General features: G+C 39.3%; 1 protein-coding gene across 11 annotated transcripts in view; it reads left to right on the top strand.

The window, feature by feature from the left end:
• Window positions 1–13,522, top strand: part of Rbpj (recombination signal binding protein for immunoglobulin kappa J region) — a 184,696-nt gene that overhangs the window by 161,471 nt on the left and 9,703 nt on the right. For 10 of the 11 annotated variants that reach the window (NM_001414973.1, XM_087584282.1, XM_087584284.1 and 7 more), the window contains 2 exon segments: window positions 3,548–3,643; window positions 10,817–10,982. In NM_001414973.1, coding sequence (NP_001401902.1) covers window positions 3,548–3,643; window positions 10,817–10,982 — 262 coding nt within the window. 11 annotated transcript variants of the gene reach the window in all.

Raw genomic sequence — 13,522 nt, 5'->3', positions numbered from 1 at the left:
TAATTACTCTGAAATATCAAAATTCCAACCTCCCCACATCTTTGGTCAGTCAGCTGTGCATACAACTTCTTCCCAAAAAATTCTTGTTCATAGTACTTTGAGGCTTAAGTCAGAAGCATAAGGCAGTCTTTTACCAGCCTTCAAAGCTTTCATGGAAGTCTCCATCCCCATTCTCTCTTGCATCATGAATATATAGTTAAGAGCTTGGAATGGCTCTTCTTGTGTGTGTGTGTTGGGGGTGGGGGGTGAACTCAGTTGTTGTCTTTTTCTCTTTCCCAGTAGTTTCACAGAGGAGACAAACCTCAGATTCAGAGTTAAGATTCAGACCCTGTTTCATAGAAGAGATGTGGCTTAGCCATTGTACTACCAGTAGTAAACTTTGTCCTTGAGATAGCTTAGCCACCCAGCTTTGATTCCTACCCTTCTGTATCATTTCAAGAAGTGACATCACCGCAGGGCTTGCTTAGAAGAAGTAACCAGCGCAGCCTTGTTTCTCAGTTTCAGTCTTTTTTTAACATTTCAAATGTTGTTTCTTCCACCACCACCACCCCCACCTGCCCTAGTCCTGTTCCTCCCTCCCCTTCCTGGTGGCACATCAATTCTCTGCAAGGTTAGCTGTACCCTCTCCCACTGCAGCCAGAAAAGGCAGCCCTGTATGCCTGGGGCTCAGTCCAGTCTGTGGATCAAGTAAAAGAACTTGAGGCAGGTACAGGTTTTCTACAGAGCATTTTTACTTCTTGAAGCCTCTATTGTGTGTGTGAAGATAAGAAAACCAAACACATAATCTGGTAAACATATAAACAAATAATTACTAAGTGACATGACAGAGATCATACTGTTCGTAGAATTTAATATAGAAAATGTGCTTGAAAGCACATGTTCAACATCCTTAGTCATCAGGGAAATGCAAATCAAAACAACCCTGAGATTCCGCCTCACACCAGTCAGAATGGCTAAGATCAAAAACTCAGGTGACAGCAGATGCTGGCGAGGATGTGGAGAAAGAGGAACACTCCTCCACTGTTGGTGGGATTGCAGACTGGTACAACCATTCTGGAAATCAGTCTGGAGGTTCCTCAGGAAATTGGACATTGAACTGCCTGAGGATCCAGCTATACCTCTCTTGGGCATATACCCAAAAGATGCCCCAACATATAACAAAGACACGTGCTCCACTATGTTCATAGCAGCCTTATTTATAATAGCCAGAAGCTGGAAAGAACCCAGATGCCCATCAACAGAGGAGTAGATTCAAAAAATGTGGTACATCTACACAATGGAATATTACTCAGCTATCAAAAACAATGACTTCATGAAATTCATAGGCAAATGGAATGAACTAGAAAATATCCTGAGTGAAGTAACCCAATCACAGAAAAACACACTTGGTATGCACTCATTGATAAGTAGATTTTAGCCCAAAAGCTTGAGTTACCCAAGATCTTGAGCACAGGAAGCTCAAGAAGAAGGATGACCAAAATGTGGATGTTCCCACTCCTTAAAAGGGGGTCAAAATATCCACAGGAGGGGATATGGAAGCAAAGTTTAGAGCAGCAACTGAAGGAACGACCATTCAGAGCCTGCCCCACATGTGGCCCATACATAGACATATACATATACATATACATATACATATACATATACATATACATATACATACATACACACACACACACACACACACACACACACACACACACACACACACACACACAGCCACCAAAACTAGATAAGATTGATGAAGCAAAAAATTGCGTGCTGAAAGGGACTGGATATAGATCTCTCCTGAGAGAGACATCCAGAGCATGTCCAATACAGAGGTCAATGCTAAAAGCAAACCACTGAACTGAGAACAGGACCCCCTTTGGGAGAATTAAAGGAAGAATTGAAAGAGTTGAAGGAGCTTGTAACCCCATAAGAACAACAATGCCAACCAACCAGAGCTTTCAGGGACTAAACCACTATCCAAAGAATATACATGGACTGATCCAGGGCTCCAACTGCATATGTAGCAGAGAATAGACTTGTTGGGGCACCAGTGGAAGGGAAAGCCCTTGGTCCTGCCAAGGTTGGACCCCCAGTGCAGGGGAATGTCGGGGGTTGAGGGGAGTGGTAAAGGGGTTGAATGGATGGATGGTTTTTTTATCTTGGTTTGGTTTGTTTTTTTTCTTGTATATTATGGAATCTTCCTCAATTCTCTTCCACTTCATTCTTTTGAGCCAGGGTCTTTTAATCAAACACAGAACTTGACAATATAGCTGATTTTGCTCCAGGGCTCTGGCTCTGCCTTTAAGGCTGGAATTACAGGTGGGTCACCATGCTCACCTGACATTTAGATGAGTTCTGGGAATCTGGCCCTCTTGTAAAGGTTTTAGCCACCAAGCCATATCCATAGCCTCTGTTCTCTAACCTGTCAGTCACCTCCTATACCTCAGTGCCCTTGTCATGGCCGGTCATTCTATACCTAGATCATGGGAGAACTTACCCAGTGCAAGGTCCTTTGTCTCCTACTCCCTGACCTAGATAGACACCATGTTTCAGTGCTGGCTGTGCACACCTATGCTAGTAGTGTGCTGTTCTATTTGTTCTTCAGTGGGAGAGGTTTTGTCTCTCTGCCCACACTGTGTATCACTTACCATGCCTTGCAGCTAAAACATTTTTCTCAGTAAAAATAAATGTCATTTAGGTTTTGCCATTAGACCCCTTTAACCACCCTGAACTAGGTGGCTGTGTTAGCTCTAGTATTTAGATTCAGAAGTTGGGTGAGGCTCAGTGAGTTTAGTGCACAAGTGATACATCTATAATTCCCTCTGTTTAGTGACTTGTTGACAGCTTTAACACCGTATTGCTGTCATTTGGATATCCATTTGTACGATTTGCCTTTATTCATAATGTAAGTTGAGTATAATTTAAATTTATTAAAAAATTCCTTGATTATCCTGACTATAATTTTGTGGCATGTAAAACATCTCAAGAATTGAGATTCTGCTTAAACCTGTAGAGGCTTTCTCCTCCTGTGTGGCATTTAACTTGGGCAAATAAATATACATTGGATTTTTTATAAAACATTTCCTTAATAAGCATGTGGCAGTTTTCATTTGATGTAATGTTGAGTGTTTTGAAAGGTTAATGTAATTTTCAAATTTTTCAATTGGCGTCTTTTTAAGACATTTAACAAAGTTCTTTGGGAGACTGTTAGTTTGGGATCAGGCAGTAGAAGTTTGGGGGATTGATGTTTTGTTGTGACTTAAGTGAGAGGGTAGAAGACCAAGATAGGCTATAAAGTCAGTTAATTCACTACCAGTGTAAGTGTTAATTGTATTTTAACAACCAGAAGGTATAGAGTGAAAGTGTGTATATGTTGTCCTTTGCACAGGAACTTAAGGTAGCTCATGCAATTGTCTTTGGTTTTTAAGTTTGTCTTTCGGTGTTTAAGTTTGTTTGTTTAAAAAAAATGCTCATAAGAATTCCTCTCATCAACTCTAGTGAAAGAAGATTTTGACAAAAACACCATCCCAACAATAGTAATATTTATATTTGATTACAGGGAAGCTATGCGAAATTATTTAAAAGAACGAGGGGATCAAACAGTACTCATTCTTCATGCAAAAGTTGCACAGAAGTCATATGGAAATGAAAAACGGTAAGATTATTGGGTATTTGAGGCAAATAATGCTTATTTTATAATTTGCATATGATTTATCTGAGACTTGTTTCTATTCCTGGGTTTATTTGCATAGTAGAAAAGAAAAAGTAGGTAAGAGGGGACTTCTCTCTTAAAGGGGAGAAACAGTGAATGTTCAAATCAGAAAACTTAGTGAACACCATCTGGCCACATCCCAAATTTTATAAAACTAAGACTGTTTTGGAACTGTGTTCCAAGCTTTTCAGTGACACGTTCGCATTTACAAAGCATCTTTCTTTTTTGGGAGTAAAGTATAATTTGATAAACAACTGCACCCTCCCACCCCACCCCCATGCTATTTTTAAAAGGATGAGGCAATTGTGACACAGTTATGTAATCCTAGCTATTGAAGAGGCTGAGGCAGGAAGATGGCAAGTTCAAAGCTTCTCTGGGTTATAGAGAAGTAAGGCCAGTGTGATCAGTTTTGACTCTGATTCAAAAAAGTCTGGGAATGAGGCTGGAGAGTGGCTCAGTGATTAAGAGTACTTGCTGCTCTTCCAAGAGACCTCTTAGGTCCAATTTCCAGTGCCCATATCTGCACTGGCTCTAACTCCAGCTCCCGGGAAACTGGTATCCTTTTCTGCTCCCATGGCCACTCATACACATCTGGCACATTCACACCTACACACACAAATAAAATGGTATCTTTTTAAAGAAGTCTGGGGAATGTAACTCAACGATAAGAGTATATGCCCACGTAAACAGGGCTCTGGGTTCAATTCCCAGTGCACAATAGGTAGGCACATAGTTGCACATAAGTAAGGCCAAAAAATTCTGAGCTCCCAACTGCTTGAACCTATACCTGGTAGTTAAGAAAGTTCATCTGCCCCATACATACATTGGACGTGGTGGCATTGTGCACCTGTAGTCCCACCTGCTTTGGAGGACAAGTCAAGAGGATTCCTTGTGCCCAAGAATTCCTGGGTTGCATTGCAAGGAAAAGAAAGACAAATCTTCACATACTCAAACCTAATTGGGCACTACAGAGATTATCTGTAAAGATAACTAGTGAATGAATTTTCTTTCAGTGTAGTCTTTTTCCATGAAACTCATGTCTCATTATGTTTGGCTTGAATATGGACTTCTTGTTGGTCAGGGTTTTGTTTCAAAATTAGTGTTAGAGCTCAAACCCAGAGTTTCTGCACACAATGCTCATGGTCTACCACCTGGTCACATCCCACACACTCAACTCAGTTGACGTTACCCAGGGGAGGCATGGCAGTGAGCAGAACCTGACCTACTGGATCAGGTCATTGTTGACTCAGAACCTCATCTCTGCTGTTCTCACTTGATTCCAGGTACTGTAAGCATTGTCTTTCAAACAGCATGTTTTGGTTAAGTATTATTGGACAAAGATATCCAGATTGGGGTTTGGGGGGGGGGGGGTGATCCAAGTTTTAGGAATTGGCCAGAAGGAATGAAAGTGTGAGTTTGAAAATTAAGTTAAAAGAATGAAAGGAATCTTAGAATTTGTGACTAAGGAAATATGAGCAAAAGTAGGGAAATATAAATGAATGTATAATTAATTAAATCACTCTACATGATAGAAGGTAATCAGGAAGTCTCTTCCTTGATCTCTGAGCTGAAAAGAAAAGTTATTGAATTGATGATTCGTCCTCAAAGAGGATGAATAAATAGTGAAGTGAATGGAAATAATGTTTAGCATCTTCACAGCCTACTATTGTTAGTCAGCTCTGTGAAACTTTCTATTCTGGGCTTGGGTGGCATCCTAGGACTTTCTCATATTCAAAGATTCTTTAATGAGCTCCAACCCCAGCCCTTTTTTGTTTTACTTGACATGTGAAACTTGACTACTCATTTCTACTTAAACATAGAAGTTGATATGAATAGCCAACTCTTTTTGTTCATTACATTGGCCCTAGATGAACTTCTAGGTTTAGGTTTATAAATAATAAAATTTAGTGTGTATTTGTAGTGTGTTAACATAAAATGGTTCTTAATTCTAGAGCCAAGTGGCTCAGGAACACAGATTTAGGTCACTTCATGCTGTGTTGTAATGTGAATATGGTTTGTAAAGTTAGAGAACAAAACATTGTAAATCAAGAAACCTCTCTTGGTTAAGTGGGTTACAGCAAAGGGTTATACTGCTGTCTGATGAAGTTCTTGACTGTTGAACTGGTGAAAGCTAGTAGTCTGATAATAAGTGTGGAAGATTTTATATGACAGTCACAGGCTCTTAGGGCCAGGCACAGGTGCATGGTGATTTAGACTAAAGACAGCCCCAGAGAATTTTGGTTTGCAACATTCCAACTCTCCACAGTTGTGACATTATAATCAGTCAGTCAGCCTTGGTGACATGGGTGTAATCTTTTTTCTGGGAACTTGAGTTCACACTAGTCAGTTGTTTTTTTCTAAGCAAAACAGGAATGCTTCTCACCACTGAAGAATGCTATGTTTAAGACCAATTATGCTTTTTGAGATGAAATAGATTGCTTAGCAATTCAGGTCTTGACCGAGAGAAGTGCTGTACCAGTATTAGGGTTTTAACATTTAAGGGAAAGGAAGATAACTCTAAACATGCCTTGGCTTCAGTTGATTGTGATCCTTGGTACCAGAATTGGAACTCCTTCAAATAATTGCAGGGTTTTAAAATTTCTTTTATTTTTGTAATTTCAAAAGTAGAAATTCACATTAAGCTATTTCTATGAAGTGAAAAACCCCACAGGTATGTGCTGTCACCTGGGTGTAGTGTTGGTGCTGCCTTATTTTCCCACCTTTGTGGGTTAGCCACAGCAAGGTGTCAGGTTGGAGGAATTAAGGCAGTCATTGTGCCTCAATTGTGAGGTCTGTGTGAGTCTCGCTCAATCTCATCTCCTCCTTCTTGAGTGGGTGAGACCAACCTGGCTAGACCTCACTGAAGCACGGGCCAAACACATTGGTCACTTGGATTCAAACACAGGCAGTGCTGGCTGTTCATTCTCTGGAGTTTTGACAAACCATTTATCACTTATTCCCTTTTTCACTTATTCTTCACTTACTCCCTTTTTAAATTATGTTAGTTGCTAGTGCAAAAGGACCTAAACAAAGTCATGCGGCATTTAATTTTATGATGGCAGAGATCTTCTGAAGCAATAAAGGTTCATAATCATTGTAAGAAATACAAGACCTCCGGGCAGCAGTGGCTTATCAAGAACCATAAACATTTGAATGGCTGTCTTTATTGTTGTAGTAGCCTGGTTTGTTTTCTTCTATTACTAGGTATGGCTCAGTCCGTCCACAACCTATTAAATACTTGAAAAACAAAGATGTTACAGTAACTAACTACTCTCCTCTGTCTTTTGAATCATGTATATTAAAATGTTTCCAAGGACATACGTGGGGTGGGGGTGGTGTGACTAGCCAGTTTTCCTGAATAAATTCAGGCTGTTTTAAAGAGTTGCTGAGGTATGAGGCATGAAGTAACCTTGGGATATGGCCACAGACATTTGGCCATATCTGTCATAAAAAAGAATTCCAGTAAATAATGCTAAAAATATCTGGCTAGGAAATTTCATTTTAGAAAGCTTCAATTTTTGGGATTGATAGCCGTGTGTGTGTGTGTGTGTGTGTGTGTGTGTGTGTGTGTGTGTGTGTGTGTGTAATATATATATTTAATATGATGTTAATGTTCAGCATTGTCTCCTGTTGAGCAAACAGTTATATGAGAGGTGCTCTTGGAACAATTACTAACTACTTAGATACTTAGATTCTGATTTCTAAAGTGTTAACTGGGGTAAAAGATGTACTAGGAGCTCCCAGATGTTCCTTCAGTAGTGACAAATTTGGATTTTGTCTGGTCAAAAACTTAATTGTCAATTTAGAATACTGAACATTAATATATTGAATCTATCAGATTTTTTCCATGTATGTTCACAGGATTTGAGGGGAAAGGATTGTTAAACCGTTGACTAAATTTTGCAATGAGTAAAATTTTAAATATGTACATACTGCCACCAAGTGGGCGAGAATAGCATTGCTTGTCAGTTAAAAGATACTGAGAAAAAGGAGAAAGACAAAAGGCAACATTGTTTCAAACACAGCAATGCATTTTAATTGTTGTTTGTTTAAGTATTATGGGCTTTTATTCCATAGATTATTGGAAAGTCTTTGTTTTTATTGTATTCTTGAAAAACTTTCGAGGTAGAATTGTGATCTGTGTGGTGTTTTTTGTTTGTGGGTTGTTTTGGGTTTTTGTTTTTTGTTTTTGTTTTTGTTTTTGTTTTTTGGGTCAGGATATATCCCTATAGCCTTGGCTATGCTCTTCTGGAACTCACTGAGTAGACTAGGCTGGCCTCAGACTCACAGAAATCTGCCTTCCTTGCCTGTGAGTAAAGGCATGTACTACTAATGCCTGGATTTGATCAGAGTTTTAGATAGCTATATATAAACAATTATTTTGACTAATAATGCTGTTAATTTCCTTTGTTTTTTTAACTGTACTTCCATGAATATTTTAATATTTGTTCCTTTATCATTTCTGTGTACATATAGCCTTCAGATGCGAAATAAAAGTACATTTTGTGATAATATATTAATCAGTAATATCAAATCATTCAGGTTTGATAATACTAGTTCACCAATGAGTTTTAATATTCAGTGCCCAATAAAACACTAAGATGGGAATGAAGTTCCTGAGAAGGTATTGGCCTAGGTGCTTGAGATGTGCCATGCTGTGTATTTGGTAGCCACTGTAAGCCTGAAAGATCCCTGGTACAGAAGTAAACTGAACCAATTACAAAACATGCCCAGCCAGTATAAGCATCTCTACACGTGGAATGACCTGGACCTGGACCCAGTACCTGGACCATGACCTTGATATTCTTAGCTTCGAGTGTGAGCATGCAAGCATGAACGCTCCTCTTGTTCTCTGTTGCTTAATTAGATATTACAGAAATACCGCAGAGGCTTCCTACTCGCTCCGAACGAACTCTTTCCAGGACACACTTGGGCTGCTCAACCTTTTTTGCCTCAGACTTCCTTGCCATGGTTGATCCCCTTCTAACCAGCCACTGCTTCTGTGCTTTGTCTTCCTTTATTTTAAATGCCACAAGTTACCTCCGTAAGGATGTTTTCCCTGGCTGCCTCAGACAGTCCATATATATATATTTATTTATTTTTTTGGTTCTTTTTTTTGGAGCTGGGGACCGAACCCAGGGCCTTGCGCTTCCTAGGTAAGCGCTCTACCACTGAGCTAAATCCCCAGCCCCAGACAGTCCATATTTTAGCCACCCTATCCTGACTTTTTTTGTAAAGCCAGGATTCTTACTACTAGCTAACAGAGTCTCTATTTTTATATTAACTTTATACCCACCCCCATCCCCGCCTCTTGTTAGTTAAGTTCCATGAGAGCAATTTTGTTTGATGTTGCTGGTTTCATTATATTCCTGGCACCTGGGGGTATAATAGGTATTTGAAGAACTAATAAACACTGAATCATTTCAGCTTACTTCTTGTACATTATATGTGTCAGTTATGTAAAAGCTCACCTGATCAGGGTTGAGTAAAGAAGGTGCTGGTACCTTTGGAGGCAGTTGAGTTCATGTTCTTCTTGGTTTGCTGAAGACGCACACTGCGTATATCCTCACAGACCCGAGACTGTGAGGCACAGGCAAATGTTCTGTTCGTTTGTTTATTTGCTTGTGTGTTTGTTTATCTGTTTTTCTAGCTCTATCTCTATAGTTCTGACTATCCTGGAGCTCACTGTGTAGACCAGACTGGCCCCAAATTCACAGAGCTCTGCCTGCCTCTGCCTCCAAGTGCTGGAATTCAAGGCATGCACCACCATGCTCAACAACACAATTTACTTTTCTTAGTCTGGGGTTCAGGTAAAATTTGACTCCCAGTATCAGTTGACTAGAAGATGTCACTGGCCAGTAGTAGGCCCATGTGCTCATGATTCTGCAGTGTAAGTTAGTACATATCCACATGCGTGGCCATCTTCCCCTGTTACTTTCTTATAATTGGAACTTATTGACTATTGTTACAGTTAGGCTCTTTTGCTTATAGTAGGATTAGCAGAATCAAGAAACACTTATGTATTTATAACTATACAAAAAGTAGGAATTACCAAGAGGGCCTTTTGTTTTAAGAAAGAGGGGAAGAAGGACGGTAGTTCTTTGAGTGAAGATACTTCTACATGTTAACTATACACCTGTTCACCATTTATACTGTTTGCCTGGTCACTAGTCATTTGAGGGGTTGGGGATTTAGCACAGTGAGCGGTTGGGGATTTAGCTCAGTGGTAGAGCGCTTGCCTAGCAAGCGCAAGGCCCTGGGTTCGGTCCCCAGCTCCGGAAAAAAAAAAAAAAAAAAAAAAAAAAACTAGTCATTTGAGTCTTCAGGCCTCTCTAGAAAGGGACAGGACACAACATTTAAGGTATGTACATATCAGTGGGTGTCATTAGGCAGAAGTATATTACATTATCATTGGACAAGTACATTCTGCCCTACATAAGAGATAAATCCATAGTTCCATTGTTAGGTTATAACAAAGTCATTGTATGTGGAGAGAACTTGAGGATGCTTTTTGGGACACAGATGAACAAGTCTGTTGGTAGTCATGAGCTGAAGAAATACGGTGTGTTGTTCTTTTGGTCCAAGAAGTTTCTCAGTCCTGAAAGCAGGTGTTCAGGGGCTAAGGTACATGAAACACGGGCTCTTTATGGAACTCACATCAAGCAGTCTTTTGTCTTTTCCTTAGTTGTCTTACTTGTGGTGTTACTTTAATGCTATTTTCCAGGTGAATTGCCAAATAATGTAATATGACAAGAATAGCATTAAAGTTAATGATGCTGTTGTCTTGGCTAGAACTTAGTAATCACAGATTCTGTAGTGATCTATTATGTTTTGTGCCTTGTTTGCCAAATTTCAGTAGAGTAGAGCCTTGAGCTGTGAGAATTCAAAGTTCTGCTTAAAGCAGAACTAATCTAACTAGTGGTCTAAGTCCTCAGTTTTTATTAGAACAGATTAAAAAAAGTTTATTTCAGTCCTTTTGACATGATTTGCTTTATAAATGACCAAAATGTTTTGTAAGGAACCAATTTAGTATATTGAAATATGATTTTGAATTCATATTTGTTAAAAAATGAAGTATGATCTTGAATTTAATTTTTCTGCCATTTTTTCCCCCAGATTTTTTTGCCCTCCTCCTTGTGTGTATCTTATGGGCAGTGGTTGGAAGAAAAAAAAAGAACAAATGGAACGAGATGGTTGTTCTGAACAAGAGTCTCAACCCTGTGCATTTATTGGAATAGGAAATAGTGACCAAGAAATGCAGCAGCTGAACTTGGAAGGGAAGGTAAATTCAAAACATACATTCCGCGTTCATTCTTGCGGTATTTATTTTAGTTTTTTTTCACACCAGTGTTTATTACACTTAATGTGTATATCAGAATCACAAAGACACCTTCAGGATGGCTGTGGCCTAGTGACTCATAGAGTGCATAGGCAGCACCAGAGCTGGAGAGATGGCTCACTGCTTAAGAGCACTGGCTGCTCTTCCAGAGATCCTGAGTTCAATTCCCAGCAACCACATGGTGGCTCACAACCATCTGTAATGGGATCTGATATGCCCTCTTCTGATGTGTCTGAAGAGATCAACAGTGTACTCATATACATAAAATAAGTAAATAAAGGCAGCAGCAGGAGGCAGCTTCCTGGTTGTCTTAGTTGTAAATTAGATTTCTATTGGGAAACTAATCCCTCATTTTCTGCTTCGCAGCATTGTAATACTCAGATAGTAATGAGAATGGATCTCACAGCTTCAGTTTTCTGCCACCTTACCTTCATCCTTGCTGGGAAGTAACTGCTGACACATGATAGATAGAGCATGGGTCTGGGCATAGTAGTCTTGGCTAACCGACACCAGTCCGAAAAAGTTACACAGAGAAGGCTCTGTTTACTGGCTTCCTGACAGTTTTGTGAATTTAGAAAGCAATAATAGTCAGTATACTGCTTTTGTTCAGGAGGACGGCTTATTCATTTAATATACTCACTAATTCAATATTTTCTCGTAATATTAAAGTTTTAAAAATGATTCTGATCTCAGTGACTACCCAGCATCCAAAGCATCATCCAAAAGCTATCCCTTATTTATTAGCTCTTTGTTGGCTATTTTGGTATTTTTGTTTTATATTTGACACTAGGATAAGAGTGTTGAGGGTAGTGAACTAGGAGTTAGAATTCTTAGTCACATTTAGTCATGTTTAAGAAGACCTTAAACCTAACCTTCAAGTCTGGATATTTGTCTTTAGGTCAACATTTATAGTTTTTTAGTCAATACCATATGTTGACCATGGACTTTAGATAAGGCTTGGTGCAATATTTATGACAATAGTGACAATAGTTAGTGCTTGTTGTAAAAGAGAACAGTAAACCATCTTAAATTATGACCCTTGAGCTTTAAAAAGCATGAGTTGATCTATTTTCCTGTTAAAATAACTTCTGGAGTTAAATACAGCAGATTGCATGCTTAGCCATTCAGATCTTTAATGAGTAGATGGGCAGTTAATAAAAAAAAAAGCCAGGGATCTCGCTACCATTATGTCTAACTGTTGGCTGAACTAGATTTTAACCAGTTCTAGCTCTCAGTCATTCACCTTCAAGTGACGTGATCCTAAAGCCATCTAATCAATAGGGTCATTGACTGTCCCTCCCTGGATCCTGGTACTAAGCTCCTTGGGGGCTGTCTCTGCATGAAACCCTTCCTTCTGTCCAGTGTTAGACCTTATTATAGGAGTCCTGGGTGTTGATAGGGCACAAGTGCACATGTGCTGTGAGGAGGTAAAGGAAGGACTCCCTTCACCACCAAGGACCCAGGCTGTGATCTGTCCCTTCACTGAGCTACCTCACCAGCCCTTGTCCATCTGCTTTATATCTGCTAGACATACTTTCTTTCCTGATGTAGGTTATACCTAATAATGCTAGGGCTCAAAATGAACTGATCTGATCTTAGGCCTTTCCATTTCCAAGCTCAAGTTCCCTTGTTTAGATACAAATCTTAGTTTTGTCCTGTGACTGTCTGCTCTAGTACATTAACTTTATCTTATGTTCCAAAGCAGAACACTTTCAGCTTTGACCTTTAGTTAGTGCTTGGAAAATATGAGCCTATCTATGTATGAATGTATGCCATATCTAAGTGTGTAAGTGGACCACCACTGCGAAGGACAGTTTATTGCAGTTAGCTTTTATTGCTATTGTCTTATTTTGCCTTTCAAAATTTAGAATGTTCGAGATCACATTTAAATTTTCTTTATGTAACTTTGATATAGAGACAAACTATTGTAGAACTTTTATCTATTACTAACAGTATATATTGATAAAATTTTAAGAACAAAGACCTAGAATTCACTAGCTACTTTCTAATGAGTGGTACTTGTTCTGCATTTTAAAAAAACCCATAGCAGAAGTAGTTGAAATAAAATTTAGACATCATTTATCCTGTTTGGTAAAAGAAGTCAGTATTTTGGCCCAGGCCCCTTAGTTTGTGGTGATTAAGGAAATAGGATGAGAGCTTTAGAGCTGTTACCCACAGGTAAAGTTGTAGCATTTTAAACATTTCGGCAAATGCATGTTTCCTTTTGTACCCTTAAAATAGTTCTTTAGTATATCCTTAAAGAATCCAGACTGCGGGCTGGAAAGATGGCTCAGTGGTTAAGAGCACTGGATGCTCTTCTAGAGGTCCTGAGTTCAAATCCCAGCAACCACATGGTAGCTCACAACCATCTGTAATGGAATCTGATGCCCTCTTCTGGCGTGTCTGAACACCAGTGTACTTATATATAATTAAAAAAAAAAAAATCCAGAATGCTTTATGCTCCCATTCAGTCTAGCACGATT

This window comes from Rattus norvegicus, chromosome 14 (genome assembly GCF_021556685.1).
Source record: "Rattus norvegicus strain SHRSP/BbbUtx chromosome 14, alternate assembly SHRSP_T2T, whole genome shotgun sequence".
In the NCBI taxonomy this organism is placed as follows: domain Eukaryota; kingdom Metazoa; phylum Chordata; class Mammalia; order Rodentia; family Muridae; genus Rattus; species Rattus norvegicus.
This window is presented reverse-complemented; position numbering and strand designations above follow the sequence as displayed.